This window comes from Ylistrum balloti, unplaced genomic scaffold, assembly GCF_031769215.1.
Source record: "Ylistrum balloti isolate Yb309-2 unplaced genomic scaffold, AGI_CSIRO_Ybal_v1 Utg371132, whole genome shotgun sequence".
Taxonomy (NCBI): Eukaryota; Metazoa; Mollusca; class Bivalvia; order Pectinida; family Pectinidae; genus Ylistrum; species Ylistrum balloti.
This window is the reverse complement of record NW_026782621.1, coordinates 100,934-117,922: the sequence shown is the minus strand read 5'-3', so window position 1 is coordinate 117,922 and position 16,989 is coordinate 100,934. Positions and strand designations below refer to the sequence as shown.

General features: G+C 32.8%; 1 protein-coding gene across 1 annotated transcript in view; it reads right to left on the bottom strand.

Annotated features, from left to right (window-relative positions):
• Positions 1 to 16,953, bottom strand: part of LOC132560965 (paired box protein Pax-1-like) — a 44,647-nt gene extending 27,694 nt beyond the window's left edge. The window contains exon 1 of the mRNA XM_060225672.1: positions 16,949 to 16,953. Within this exon, the coding sequence (XP_060081655.1) occupies positions 16,949 to 16,953 (5 nt within the window). The remainder of the gene's footprint in view (positions 1 to 16,948) is intronic.
• Positions 16,954 to 16,989: the final 36 nt, after the last annotated feature.

Sequence of the window (16,989 nt, the reverse complement as noted above, 5' to 3'; positions counted from 1 at the left end):
TGTTCACACATTTCTACTGTGCAATGTGAGGAATATCGTACACTCAATCATTATTAAAGTATTAGATACCAGTACATGTGTAATTATTGTCAAACTATTTCACGATATATTTTGTATTATCGATTAAATCTGTATCACAATGTAGTTTGCACAACTTGGATGAAAGTAGCATACCTCTATGTACTTCAGCAGACATGACTCAGCATGTCACTGGCAGTGATTACAGGTAGTGTTACCATTACAACCGTGACACGTGACATGGAAAAAAGCGACAATGACATCTTGAACATTTTAAAAAAAATAATTCCGGGTAAATCTTGACATTGAAAAAAATATATTCCTAGTTTTGTTGTTGTGATGAATTACTATGAAATCGTATGTTTTTTGTGGAGCACAATGTGAACAAATCATTTTTGCGTTGGAATCTGATTTCATGGGAAGCTCTCATGAAATTCACTGGTATCAAGAAACATGAATAGTTTATCATATCGTTGATATAAATTGGTAAATCAAGAATAGCCATAAAATCGAGGAAATAAACTCTTGAGATATAAGTGATTTTACATCATATGTTGCTAATTAATAGACAGCCAGAATGATAAATACATCAATTCGCTACGTTTTTATTTACTTAAAACTTCTGTATTGATCATCCATTAGTTGTCTTCAGTAAAACATGGGACGACCTTATCTCGCAAAAACTAACACCAGCGTCTTCCTGCGTTTTTGTTTGTGCTGAGAATATGGAGTTAAATCGATGAAATATTTAATTGAAATTATTGACAGTTCCAGGAGTGTAGAATTAGCAGACAACCATAGCTCTTTCGGTGTTGCAATATTGCAGAAAAGCAGCCGGGATATTCTTTTTTGTGTTCCATAGGATTTATTTTCATTCATTTATATACTGAACATCTCGAAACATTACTTTAGAATTAAAAAAAAAAAAAACCTTCTTCATGAAATTAAGAATAAAAACCAATTTAAATAAATAACCGGCATGCATGTGATTATAATAATGAACTCAAAAAAGTTGAAATTAGACGACAAAAACAGAAATGCATGGGCTCTGGACTGATCATATTTAGATTTTTAATAGTTTTATCTTTATTCAAAAAGACCGTCAAATAATATTGTACTTTCGTATCTGGCCGAATGTTTTAGTTTTCGTTTTTTTAACGTTTTAGTAACGACAATATGATAAATGAAATTATTCTGATAAAAAAATACTATTATGATTTAACCAATATTGATAAACAGACAGAAGATGGCGTCACTTTTATGTTGCCACAAGGTCGTGTAAACAGGTTGCGCCATATCTGTGTCGGTGCAGAGAGATCGTAATCTCCCATTTAGGATGTGTATTTATATCCTACTGTTGCGTAATCATTTCCAAAAGAGGAAGAGATGTATCAGACCGGCGAGTCACCTGGCATGGGAGGGGCTGGCACCAAATTTATCCGGAAAGGCTAGCGGACTTTGTTTGGTTCGCTAGGTCCGTGTTTTCGCTAGCGATGGTTTGGCCTATCAGACAGCAGATTTTTCTTCGATTAGTTTCTATTTCAGTAGCAAAGCTCCTTCGCTGTGATAAAACATAACAAATTGGTATAATTACCGCCACGTAGGCTGGCCACAGCTCGAGCTGACGGCAAGCCAGTCTGAGGCAGTACGGAGCGCTTGACAAGCATGTGCTTTTCACATCACCTCCTATCCATGTGGCGGGGCAGGGCCATATCACTTACAGGTCAGGGCGGTGCACCACCCTGCGACTCCACAACTTTTCAAGATGCTCTTCTTCTGTTTCCTTTGAACCACAGGGGCAGTGAGAGCTTTCTAGCTCTTGTGGGAACCCTACATTATGAATCTGTATATCTATGCTACATAAACCGGGCTTATCTACTTCTTAAACAGCAATTTCTTAACTTTCACAAAAAGAGAAGTAATTACTCAGAAATATGTCCATATGTCAGCTTTCTCATGACCAAAGCAAAACTACAAGAGCGATAAATGCCTCCAATCTACTCCTGTATAATTCATGGCATTTGTTTACTAGACGCTAGGGACTGGTCAACACATTATAGGTTCCATTAAGGACGAATTCTAATTCCGAATGACATTGATATTCTTAATTCAAAAATTTGAAGGGTAAAATAGCTGTTGTTAGTTGTCAAATAAATCAAGCTTATCCCCGAACGAAGTAAATAGTAAAAGCAAGTATCTTCTTTAAAACGCCCCTGTGTTTTCAATTTAATGATAAATATCTTATTCCGTTTATCAACCAAAGAAAACAAATACATTTCCTTCACAACTGTGGTTTCATTGGGAAACAAATGCAAATTAATCTAAAAACAATTTATAATAAGATTTGAACTACCAAACGCAGTTGTGTATCAACTTCTTGTAAGTTTTAATTCTATTAGAACACATATGCAATTAATATGCGTGCGAAGATGTTCTGTTCAAGTTTGAATTAACAATCGAATTAAGATAAGGCCCTTACATTCAGTTACTGCAGAAAATACCTTTACAGAGGTAACACATTCTGAATCATGCATGCTGAATATGATCAGATATCAAACAGACCCGAGATGGGACATAGAAAACATTATCAATATCAACATAAAATAACTTCTGCGATTTTTCATCCTAAAAATCATATTTAAAAAGGAATTTGCCGTAACCTAATTGGGGAAAGAGTTTATGTGTTATCATGACATATGGCGAAAAAACACATTGTCTGTTTAGCAAAGTTTGGAATTTATATACTCTTTGTATATCAGAAATATGTCTGAAACCTTGACTTTCCACATACTGTTTGTAGTGGGTAAGCATGTCATTTTGTTGTGTTTAGGTACCTTTATACTGCATCTTGCTCCATACTAGAACACGATATAGAGAGTGTTACACATGCCAAACTGGGAAATTCGCCAAACCTCCCAACAGCTGTAAACAGATTTAATTCCATTTTACAGCTAGGTCCTGGTGACAAACATTTAGCCAGATGGTGTAACTGTGTTAATGAACATAATATGTATTACACAGGGGTGTCACGTCCTGTTGGCAATATCGTAAAACACAAGGTAAGTATATTGAAGTGTAGGTGGTCTCCCCTGGGCTAGCTCAATGCCGTCCCCGGGATGGCTGTACCCATGGGGTCAGAGAGAGTGTATACAAATAGTTGGTAGTATTTCATTCCTGTGGGGAAACATAGGGAGGGAGCAACAGTGTACTTTTATAAATGAAACATGCATTTGCTTGTTTGTAATCAACACCCTTTTTGAACATATGGAAAGCATTCTGCAATTTCTTTTTTTCGAATTTGTGTGAATTAGTAACCAAACTTTCCAAAGTATTTTGATACAAGTAGCCTTGAATGGTCCTGTTTGACAGGCATTGTATCAATGTATTATTAGGATATTTAAACATTGCTACCAGATACAATTACGACAAAATAATTCTTATTAGTTCAATATTTAACATTTATCTAATAAAAAAATTATAATACCATGGTTTTGAATTCAGTGGTACTGCAGATGGAAGAAAAACACCCAGTTTTGAAAATGTAAATAATCATTCCAGAAAAATTGATCCTGTGTTTGAAAATTGCATTTTGAATAATTATATTCAAAAATATTTTCAGTAACGTAAAAAGAATCAAGAGTTTTCGCCATTTTGGGTCTGGAAATATGTGCGTTCATGGTAAAACACAACGGTATTTTGGTAACTTTAATTATTAAAAATTGGATAAGGTTACACAAAAAATATCGATTTTGCTCAAAAGTGAAGTGTACTTAACTTGATTCCCGTATGTTTAGTTTCAGTCCTTAAATAATATGTAGGTAATTATAATAGAATGGACATCAAGAAAAAAATTACAATACATATGTAGCAGAGTAGTGGAGTATCGTTATTTTATCCAGTAAATTATTATGAGGTTCATGAAACAACAATATATATATATATTGTATGTATTAACGTCGAAAGGGATGCTTGTTTATGTAAGGATTTTCTTTTCATTGCAGACAGTAATAAACAGTAAGTTACCTTCTTTCATTAATAGAATTCGACTTCAAAGTCATCAATTAATTTCTCTTTAGCTTGTCCTATTTTTTTTTATTTCAAGCAGAAGCCTGTACACCACACTAAATACGTCTTCGCTAAATTACCGTATTATCAACATAAAAAAGAAAAACTTGTTCTGTGTTAAAAGGACGACACGAAATTAGTGCAGATAACGTTTTTCATTTTTCTCCAAATATGGTACATTAAATGTAAGATATCCAATTAAATTATTTAAAAAATAAAATCAACATATTAAATGTTGGTGTCGGAATTAAAGAACACATCTCAAGAGTAGAAAGTGAAGGCCCTTATTTTTTGTAAATAGTATTATTATTATTTTGAAAAAATAAGAACTTAGTGTTAAGTCATGTTTGGTCCTGTAAAAAATGCATTTCAAAAACGGTAATGGTATTCGGTATACATATTATAAAACAATAGTTAACTTTGGCAACAGAAGTGACATCAAGGAAAAATACTGTCCATCACATCAACTACTAAAATAACAATTATTCAATTTGTTTACTGATTGCTTAATAACATAAATGAAAATGCTGTCATGCAAAGTAAATTCTATTATTTGCGAAAAAAGATATGGACGATGAGAATGTTCGATATTGTTATAACTATAAAAGAATATAAAGAATTTTTGACAAAACCCACACGATTGTTAATGTTATGTAATCATTTTCTGCTATTTATACCAATACTTTACAGCTGTTTTTTTTTTTTTTTTTAATTTTGCGATTTTGAAATAATTTAGCAAAAGAATGTTCAAGAAGTACTTATACAAATTGCATTTTCTAATTTTCATACCATAATTTTTTCAGAAATAAGAACATTTTTCAATTTCATAGAATGATTTTTAGTATAAAATTGATTTTCATTACAATATCAGAGTGACTTTCAGATTCATCAGAGTAATTTTCATACATAAAAGCGCCATTCAGTATCACAAGAGTAAATATTCTACATCCTACAGGTTCACGTGTTGTCGAGGACAATAGAGAACAAGTCCAAGGACTAAAGTCATAATCGTAGATACCAGACATGTGTCCGAGAAGTGTCCTTCATTCACACATCATTGTCAGTCTACAATACTAATCAATCGGTCAGTCTTAAAATATCAACTCAACACGATCTCTTCATATCTGCCACTTCCTAAGCTATTTGTTTACATTGTGTTTCCTCTACAGCCATGTTTATGGTACAGATCTACCACTGAAAGAGACCCTTGCTGCCCATAAGTATCTATGATGAGTTATGTGTGCCATAGACAAACTGTCGTTGAGGAACAGAGTAGCCATGACGGCCCTTGCTGGGCTCGTTCATCTGTGTAGTAAGTAGATGTGGTCATTCATAAAATCTGCTGCTACAACACGTAGGGTGGCTCAGGAAATGATCCAGAACGGCTCAAGTTGTGTACACCTTGTCAACCCCCGTATAGTCTCTACCGGACCTGCCGCGGCTTCAATCACTTCCCAACAGTGTTTCCGATCAGCAGTCAAGAAGCCGTGACCCCACGAGTGGAACCACCATGTATAGTTGTAACATTACGGAATCAGTAATTACCGGTCCAGGGTCACCTGGTGCTGACCTTGATCATTGAGAGGATCATATCAGGTCAGGAAGTGCTGGCAGGCAATCTCAACATTCGTCATATTTATTTACTTTACAAATCACGGTTGACCACATCATTGCAAACCTGATGATCTTAATTTGTAATGTATGTTTCTTTTATGTCAATGAAAACGAGTCATTCCAGACGAAATGCATAAACTGATGTATGCATTGAACATTAATAACTTATTTCAATGAAGACTTGGGCATACATCATCTCTTAAGTCCGTATATCAAATAAATCGCGGAAGAAGCATACTTCGGACGTTTCAAATTCACTTCAAATGATTTAATCTAAAATTCAACAGTCAACTGTCCAACATTATCAAAACATTTTTGGGGAAAACATTATTTTAGATTGAAGTAGATTTTGTGTCAAAGTATGTCGGGGGGAGGGGGATATGTTGATACATTGGAACATCCCTTTACTTCAATGTTCAACTATTGACATTGAATATGTTTAAGCAAGTTTTAAAGACAAAAACCAATATGACATTATTCAACATTGCAGAAATGATATGTCTATGTTGCCCCATTGTAGTTATCTGTAATATTTGTAATGTTCTGTAAGGAAGGAAATAGATTCTATCATCATTGCAATTAGTGTTTAAATTTATGTAACTGACATCATTTCAATACCATTTTTAACCAGCTATTCATTCACTGAACAAATACGATGGAAGTCATAACCTATAGTCATATTATATTACCAATAACACTATCAAATTGTGACCACCACTACCACAGTCACCACAAACACCATCACCATAAATTATTTTAAAAAATGAAAGTGATCTTATCACTGCGGCGAAGTAGTATCAAAATACTAGATCCAGCCATTACAAACGTATATAATTCAGCTTCCCAATACATACCACACATCAAATGATATTTTTATTGTTTACCATATTAGGGGGTTGTTCGTGAAGCAAACTAATTTGTGTTTGCAGACAGCTATTGCAATCATAAGTGAAAATGATGAGAAGATATATTCATACATATAGCGAAATATTTACCTTTCTATGCGTCGTTTTCCAGTCGCACAAGTCCTCACGTCACCCCGTCACATCAAACGCCAGGCCCGAGTACATACTCGTGTACCTCCGAGACAAATCACTCCGCGGGCCAGGTCGATATTTGCTCCCTGGAGAGATCACCTGCGGGTCATTAAGTGTAGTTATACTTTGGTTTTAAGGTAAACAAATCTAACTTACAACTATTGTCAAGAACAAAATAAAATCAGATCTATCAAGCGAAGTGTTGTTAGTTGGAAAATCCATATATTTTTACGATGAACAAATACAGCGAATCACTACAGCTTTACATCCGAAATATATATCTCTCAATATAAAAATTAATGTACATTTTATATCATTATGAATTTTGATTAATTCATGGGGTTAGTTTATATACGTATAATTGAACAATTTCATGGAACGAAGACTGAGAGAAACTTTACTGAAAAATGTATGTTCATATATGATACACATTTGAATTTGACAATGTTTATTTACAAAATGTCTTTTTGTAAGAGATATAAAACGTATAAACACAGAGCTTCCTGGTGAAACAGAAGCTGGTCATACACTAAAGGAAAGGGTAGTAGTGCCTATATAGTAAAGAAATACACCCTGATATGTCACAGAAATAGAGATAAAGGAAGCGATGACTTTTCAGAGAAAGCAACAACATGTGAAAGACAATACGAGAAGGAACGCAATAAGAATGGAACGCTGAAATAAGGGGAAACATCTCTGATGATTAAAGCCCTGAGGAAACAGACAGAAACTCTGAAAAATCATCATTCTGATTAGCAGTGGTTGATATTGTATTTTGAAACAGGTAACGCATGGCACATATAATTCTAAAAATAATGATTGAGAGAGCTAATAAATTGACTTATTATTCATATTGAAGTACATGTTACAATTGAACAGAAGTATACACAAGGACGATATTTTTCTTGTTATCGGTATTTCAACCTTTTTATGTGTGTCTTAATTAAGTTATAATTTCGGTTGCATGTTTACACATTTTTTTTTAATTTGAATTGTACGAGACAATGTTGTTATTATGATCCTAAATCTGGTAGTCAAATACCAAAGGCTTACAGGCGTTGCTGTATTGGCATAGACAACGAGAAAGTAGCACGCTAGTTCTGTGTCCCTCGTCATTACACTGACATCGGTGCAGGACGTTAATCGTAGATGTGCACTCGTCAACGTTCAAGAAGGCTACAAGTATGTTGACACTGATAAGATAAAGTCATTTCCTCATGACCTGTGAGTGCCACCCTTCTATCACTATAATGGGATAATCACGACTTATATCGTACTTAAGTTTGTCTGAAATAGTCAACAACTATTGTAATTGTTGGTATAGAATAGCGTGCATTATTTTTTGAAACTCCCCACAAAATATTAATAAAACGGAAAGAAGTACTTCCTGTTTAGAAAAGATATCAGACAGAAAATGAATGGTTATTTTATTAGTCTGTATTTTCCTTATGCTGTCTTTAACCCGCAAGGATACCAAATGCTTTCATTTTCTATGAACCTTTTCGTGTCCTATTAGCTCATCTTTCAACTATATCAAAATGTTCGGCTGAACAGGAAAAATACTCCGGTATCATTATCTCTGAATCTTACAATCTTGACATTTAGATATATAACAATAATTCGTGTCGTACAAACCAATTGCATGAAAGATATTCGATTGAAAACGGGGCCATGTCAACTATGTTACTGACTCCCATTTTAAGATGCAAGATTTTCAAATGAATCTAGGTATCAAAACATAGGCCGTTAGCATCCTAGGACGGAATAGCAGGATGCTGCGGTCTAATTCATTGTTAAGCTTAACTATATTTAATTCGAAATTACAATAAAAATGACAATAGGTTATCCAATACACATATAGCCGTATCGTAATTCACAAGATCGAGTTTTGTCGATGGATGAAACAGGTAAGCCATCCCTCCTTGTCCAAAAGATAATATATCATTCTACCATCACGTGATTATTTTTTTATTCTTTGCATTTTCAACCATGTTAACTGCCTTTCAGTTTCTTAAAATCCTTTATAATTGATCACAATTAATCACAACAACAAGTTTTTGTATTTATGCTGTGCATTCAAGATAGAATTAGAAATGATATAAGCCGGTTTTTTTTTAATATGGTGTTATCAAATATAACAACAAAGACTATAATATAACTTGAATATTTTTATTTATACTTCAAAATTACGTCTGTATAAAAATCGTCGACATTTAAATCCGTGTAAAACAATAGTATTAATACTTAAATGTATAATATCGTGTTATACAACAGAAAATTAATATTAAATCAAGAGTCAGACAACATTAACAATAAAACCGTATCAAAATTACCAACCTTATTATAATATTATAACATTAATTATTAAATAATTAATTATTCATGAAGAATTTTGAAGTAACCCAAATCTTAATGCTTTATCTACATTTATTGTATTTCTTGATATTCACTTGATACAAAATAAATTAATCAGAGTAGATTAATCAGAGTTCTTAATCGGGAATCTGTACACTGCATGACCCCCAAATTATATAGAAGATTTCCATTAAAATTGAAATTACAGTTGCATAACAAACAAGATAAATCAATGAGAAACGTAGAAAAGTCAAAAGTTAAAAAGTGTTAATAATGTACCATGTTTAAATATAATCATCACGTTATAGCTATTAGAAATGTATATATAACAACAGATTCAAGTCAACAAGGACAAATGGTGAAGAGTTCAAGTTGCAAGGCAACAACATGACCTTATTAAACAATAGAGAGGGCAAGATATAGTTGTATATCTAAATAACTCCAAATATGACCAGATAATTACCGACATCAAAAAATCGCAATTCGCAAATCGATGTGAAGTTATGAACAAAAGAACTACAAGTCAATAAAAAAAGTTCGTGGAGAATATGACCATAAATTCCGAAAGACAAAGCGTCTTTTGCTTCAGACATGACATCAGTCCTGTAAATCTAGACGATGTAATGACAAGTTTCAAAAGAGTGCAAGGGTAGTGATAATAAAACATTCTAACGAACATCGAGCTGTCGCACATTTTGTTTGTTTGTCCGAGAGTATTTTATAGCTGACTTTGTGATATTTAAAACATGCGATTTAAATACTGAATCACTGAAGGTGTACGTTTTGGTGAACGGAATTGTTACTCTCAACAAATGCTAAGTAGATTGAAATCAGCTGCCACATTCGGTGTGATGAAATACCCAAACTACCCAGAACCTCCCAACACTTACCAAAAACTATACAAAACTCTTGAAATATATGCAAATATGGTAGATAATGCTAAAATTTACAACAATTGTGTTCAGGTTGCGTGGTTCTCATGTCGGCTTTGGATGTTAAGCGCTTATCTATCCTACATCAGGACACGAAAGGAACACGGCAGTGATTTTATTAGATCAAACGTCTTAGGCTACCAATTAACAAGGATGTGATAATAAATATGATAAATAATGTCCAATAATCATGTCTTGACTCTCTCTTTACAATTTGTAAGTCGTTGTTAACCTAACAGTATAAAAAGGTAAAAAAGGTTGAAAAAACCACTGTCAAACTGAACACGCCTAAACAACAACTCGTTCTTATTTTCTTCTCTTCAGTGTGTGGATGACGGAATTTATAGTCATATATTTCACATCAACAGAGTATATAAAACAAAATATAAAACTTTCAACAACCAGATCTGTTTCACAATAACTCTACAGATCTAATACGTTAAAAATCACATTTGTGTTATTAAGCGACTAGAAGCAAACTGCACAAACTTTTAAGTATCCAAAGAATTACTGTATTAATATGTAAAATTAACACAGGACAATAACAAATGTGAACCATCTTTTTGAAGAAATTTTGATTTTCACTATATTGTGGTTGATATAATTCAACAAAACAGACATATTTATCCAGGCAATCTATTTAAAAATATAATTTCTACAGCGCTCGCCACAAGAATATCATAAAGGACAGTGTATCATGATTTAGCTCTTTTTTTGCGCTCAAATTAATCAAATATTAAAACCCATAATAGTAGTCATCATATGTTATAGCCATTTTGTATGCAAATAGAAAACATTACATATTTTTTAGCCAACAAATTGAAATAAAACAGAAAAGTTGTGTACACCATCAATGAAAAAGAAATTAATGATGGAAAGTTAATATTACGCACAGGGAGGTATATTAGACAAGTATATAGTTAACTGGAAATGTGATTAACACAATAACAGTTGAAAAATTGAAAATAATGGCGGATAACACTGAATCTCCAGAAGGCACCCATTGTGAATAAAGTACATAATTTCCATACAAACGATACAGGAGGCCACGACATGGTAAAACAAGTATTTAGATGTTGAATCTAGGTCATAAAAAAATTCAAGGACCATTAATGTATGTGTTAATTAATGAATGCATAGTGTCTAATTGGAAAAAAAATTAATTGTATCAAAACTAAATAATCTGATCATGCACCAGTGACATTTTTTGGGACATATCAACAGTCATGATATTGTTACAACAAAACTATTCACACATCAAGAGGGGATTCATCAATCTAATAACCCCATTGTTATCAATTTTACAATCATTTTTAAAGTTAACGCTTTCATGACAGAAACATGTAGTTGACCCTGTGAGCAATATAATGTAATTATTTGACATTCCATTGGTTTTCTTGTTTTAATGTAAAAATGAACACATTTCACAAAGTAGACATAAATCAAATTGACAAGAATCAATGCCTCTAATATACACAGAGAAATAGTAAATCCATAGCTTTAACATGGAATAAAAGTTCTTATAACACAATCTATAGCATATATAAGACACCATCATGAGACAAATAATGAAAGTGACAGTGTTGCCACTGAAATATCACGCTTAAATCTGCTACTGCTCAAGTAATAGGAATTTCTATGCTACTGATATAACCTATCCGGTGGAAACGTCCTGAAATACTACAGCTCTACCACATATTAAGTGGTCAAATTATCCATAGTTACAATACGATAGCACTTGTTAGAAGCATTTTTAATGGAAGGTTCTATCGCTTTGAAATATATCTCACCTACCGTTCCTTGACGTAACACAATGCTGACAAGTCAAAACTTCTTAATACAATAAATTGGATAAATATAGCCTTACCATATACTCTACACATTGCCTAGTGATTATGAAATATGAAGAATTCTTTCAAGTAATTTTAAATTTGTGATTCAATGAAACTAAAAACTATTGGGGTAAAAATACATTTGTCAAGATATAGACTGAACAATTCACACATAGTCTTCACAGAAAAGACAATGTCATTTATTTACGACAGCATGGTATATGATTCTTACGTGTCAGACTTCTTATGAATTCTTTTAAGTAATTTTAAATTTGTGATTCCATGAAAATGAAACTTCCATCTAACATGCAATTATAATTGTCAAATTTGGTCTTTTTCGTAATGCAGAGTTATCAGCTCTTATAACAGGTAAGGTCTGTTTTGTCATTATTTAGCGTTAGAAAATTACATCCTTTTCTAATGTTTTCATGATGTTTTCACTCATTAAAGTAGAAATGACACATACTCACAAGAGCAGATAACTCAGTGTTATGGAAAAAGAGAACAGCCTTTTCCGTAATCAAATATTTTTATAATGGGTAGTGTATGACGACACAACAAGAAACATTTGTTTCCAGATCATTTTATAAGTCCTGTTATCTGTTTACAATGCAAGTCAATATCTAAAAGATGAAACAAAAGAAAGGTCATTTAAAGAACATACAGACATGATTAGAAGAAGAGGAGTATATTTAACATTTGTTTCAATAAATAAAACTAGCCATAAGTTAAAATATAAAATATTTAAATACAATGCTAAGCAAACAAAGATAACTTACCCGCAATATACAATGCCATTGTTTTGCAATAAAAATCAAAACATCTCAATACAATAAAGCTCTGTACTTTCTGAACAGATGAAACAAAAATCATGTGAAACTGAATAGCATGTACAATTAAATGACACAAACGGTGATGTAGTAATGTGAGGATTATCAGTAGCTGCCACGGCTAATGGGTAGAAGTTCATAATCTTAACACAAGGGAAACATTACACTGGAATTTAAATACACTTTATTATGTTGAAATTTATACTAGAACTGCAGTTTTACTAACTGTAAATTGATTCAAAAGAGTAGGTAGCATAATCCCATCAGAATGACCTGTCATGTTGAATCAATTCAAGTTTGGAGATTACCGTTGTTTCTAGGGGTGTTCAGTATACTTGTGAGGAATACACAGGACAGGACATATGGGTGTATTTCTGAATGCCTACATTTGTAATATTCCTACTGGGCAATTTGTTTTGATAGTGATTTTAGTCATTACCCTTAAAGTAGTGTCAGTTCCAACAGGTATATTTAAATGTTAAACTTTCCAGTTAGTATTTATTGCATTTATCATTTTCTATTTTGAATGTTACTGATACTTTTCAAAAAATTTCAATGTCTAAAGATATATTTTAATTTTGTTAATATCATGTGATTAATCAAATTTCAAATACTTGATTATTAAAAATTGTACCAATATCAGTATTACAGCTCAGTTACTTTACATAATTATGTCGGATATATGTAAAATAAAGTAATAAATATTGTTCTCTTTAGCCCTATAAAATACAAAGAAACTTATTACATCATTTCATATCATCATGTTCTATTATATCATATGTTGTTGCATAAATCATTACATACTTCACTGCACATCGTATCATGGAGGACAAATATCTCTAAAAATTATTTTCATATATTCAGAGTTTTTTTAAAGTTCTATTATGAATGGAATTCAAAAGTTCTTTAAATTTAATTGCTTTTGGACTGACGTAATGATATTTTTATATTTTTTTTTTTATGTTCAGGTATAGACCGACATTAGATTTGAACTTTCAACTTGATCTATTTAGGGACATCTGTATCATTTGTATCACAATGTGGACAATTCTATTCTGATATCCTACATCCACCTGTCAGTCTTCACTACAAATTTATGACTGATTGTTCTAAATACAAAGTAAAATTCTTTACCATTATATATCAAAGTATTTCTTAAAATCATAATCATTTCTGATGTATTCTGAGGCAAATTAATGTCCAAGATTAAAAAATATCACTCCTTCTTTTATTTGAAAACTGACAGCGTGGTATCTGCTTTATAAGTTTTGTCCATTGTGGATTGAAATTTCCTTGAAATTGAGAATTCTTCATTCATTTGAATTGTCTTGTATGAAACTCAAGAATGGAACTACTCTATTTTCATTTGGAAGAATTTACCATACATTACAATAACAGTATATCATCTTTCTTTAGACCAACAATTTATCTTTCTTGTTTTGATATCAGTTAAAAGTGGACTTGATATGTTCACGATAAACCATGTAGCTTGGCATGCTTTTAAAAAAAAATTTGAATAATGTAGTTTATCCCCTATTACCAAACGTACAAGTCTTGATGCTCATTATTACATGTATTACCAACATAAATTTTCATAACACCCAAAATTATAAGGTGTTTGTTTCAATTACCAGAGTCTCTTTATTCCAGAAAACAGTCAGTTTATAATCTATCTTTGTGTTGTATAGTGATTTATCATTCAATATATCAACTTGTTGTTTTTATATATCATATAGTGCTGAAATGTCAACTTTAATAACTCACTTTTCGTTTTCTATTGAAATTTCACACATTTATCACTTTAAGAGACAACATTTTATTGTTTTCAAAATTATCATTCATCAAATGTGAAGAAATGTATTGTGTGAAACACGGGTATATCTCAGTTAAAAGTTGAGCACACACAAAGTATCTATTTTCCATTTAGTCACAACTGGATTACTGACAAACAATGTACACCCGAGTACATGTAAATCACCTGACGTTTCCACAACATTACATCACAGCTTGTGTCAATAATAAGTTATTGAAATATAATTACATGAAATATAAGAGTCTAAAGAAATGATACAGAAACATTTTAACAAATGCACCATAAAGCAATAACCAAGCTCAAAGCTCAGCATTAGCATCCAATCATAATATCCTAATATCTCCTAAAACAAACATATAGTTATCAATAAATGAAGCACACTTTTGTACCAGCTGGTCAAGAATGGTTCTGTCAGTGTATGTGTCAAACTTAATTGGGGAAAAGAGAGAAATAAAAAGCAATTAGCTAGTGTTCCATATAAATAAATAACTTAACATCGGCAATAAAGGGTATAAATGTAGAAAACATATTTCAACAATGCTATGGTCTATTTATTTCTAATGTTTATAATCTTTCTATTAAATTTGGATTCCAACAAGAAAAAAACATTATTGAATTGAAAATTGATTTCATTTAAAAGAAAAAGAACACAATAATTGTTGTTTTAGTTACATTTTCAAATAATAAAATAACAAAATATTTAGCATAGATAATACTATACTACTTGTCGAGTAAGACAAATTTTCTTTTGCATGTAAAGTAAAAATATTTGGCAATGTTTTTCAATCATAAAATTGACACCAATATGGCAATGTTTTTTAATCACAAAATTGACACTAACACTTCACTAGGTAAAATAGTTTCAACACCTTGAATATATCAGCTTGACATTAATTTACTAGTATACCATAGACCTGAACAATAACACTGGTATACCAAAGAGCTGGCCAATAACACTGGTATACCAAAGAGCTGGACGATAACACTGGTATACCAAAGAGCTGGACAATAACACTGGTATACCAAAGAGCTGGACGATAACACTAGTATACCATAGACCTGAACAATAACACTGGTATACCAAAGAGCTGGCCAATAACACTGGTATACCAAAGAGCTGGACGATAACACTGGTATACCAAAGAGCTGGATGATAACACTGGTATACCAAAGAGCTGGACAATAACACTGGCATACCAAAGAGCTGGCCAATAACACTGGTATACCAAAGAGCTGGATGATAACACTGGTATACCAAAGAGCTGGACAATAACATTGGCATACCAAAGAGCTGGATGATAACACTGGTATACCAAAGAGCTGGACGATAACACTGGTATACCAAAGAGCTGGCCAATAACACTGGCATACCAAAGAGCTGGATGATAACACTGGTATACCAAAGAGCTGGTCAATAGCACTGGTATACCAAAGACCTGGACGATAACACTGGTATACCAAAGAGCTGGTTAACATTGGTATACCAAAGAGCTGGACAATAACACTGGCATACCAAAGAGCTGGATAACATTGGTATACCAAAGAGCTGGACAATAACACTGGCATACCAAAGAGCTGGCCAATAACACTGGTATACCATAGACCTGAACAATAACACTGGTATACCAAAGAGCTGGCCAATAACACTGGTATACCAAAGAGCTGGATGATAACACCAGTATACCAAAGAGCTGGCCAATAACACTGGTAAACCAAAGAGCTGGACAATAACACTGGCATACCAAAGAGCTGGATAACATTGGTATACCAAAGAGCTGGACAATAACACTGGCATACCAAAGAGCTGGCCAATAACACCAGTATACCAAAGAACTGGACAAGAACACTGGTAAACCAAAGAGCTGAACAATAACACTGGTAAACCAAAGAGCTGGCCAATAACACTGGTAAACCAAAGAGCTGGCTAATAACACTAGTATACCAAAGAGCTGGACGATAACACTGGTATACCAAAGAGCTGGACAATAACACTGGTATACCGAAGAGCTGGACGATAACACTGGTATACCAAAGAGCTGGACGATAACAGTGGTATACCAAAGGACTGGACAATAACACTGGTATACCAAAGAGCTGGACAATAACACTGGTATACCGAAGAGCTGGACGATAACAGTGGTATACCAAAGGACTGGACATTACCACTAGTATACTAGAATGCTTGACATTACCATTTGTATACCAATGGGTTGAACAATACCATTGGCAAACCTCCATTTTTTCAGATAATTCAGTTCTTTGCAGTTTTTTCCTGGTTTTATGATACTAAAGGAAAATAACTATAGTCTCACATCCAGATCATGATGTAAATACATTATAAACCCAGATCATATAGTAAACACATTATAAACCGAGACTTTGATGTTAACATAAGACAAACTCAGATCTTGATACAAACACATTATATATCCGAAAATTTATGTAAACATACCTCATACTCAGATCATGATGTAAGTACATCATTAACACATA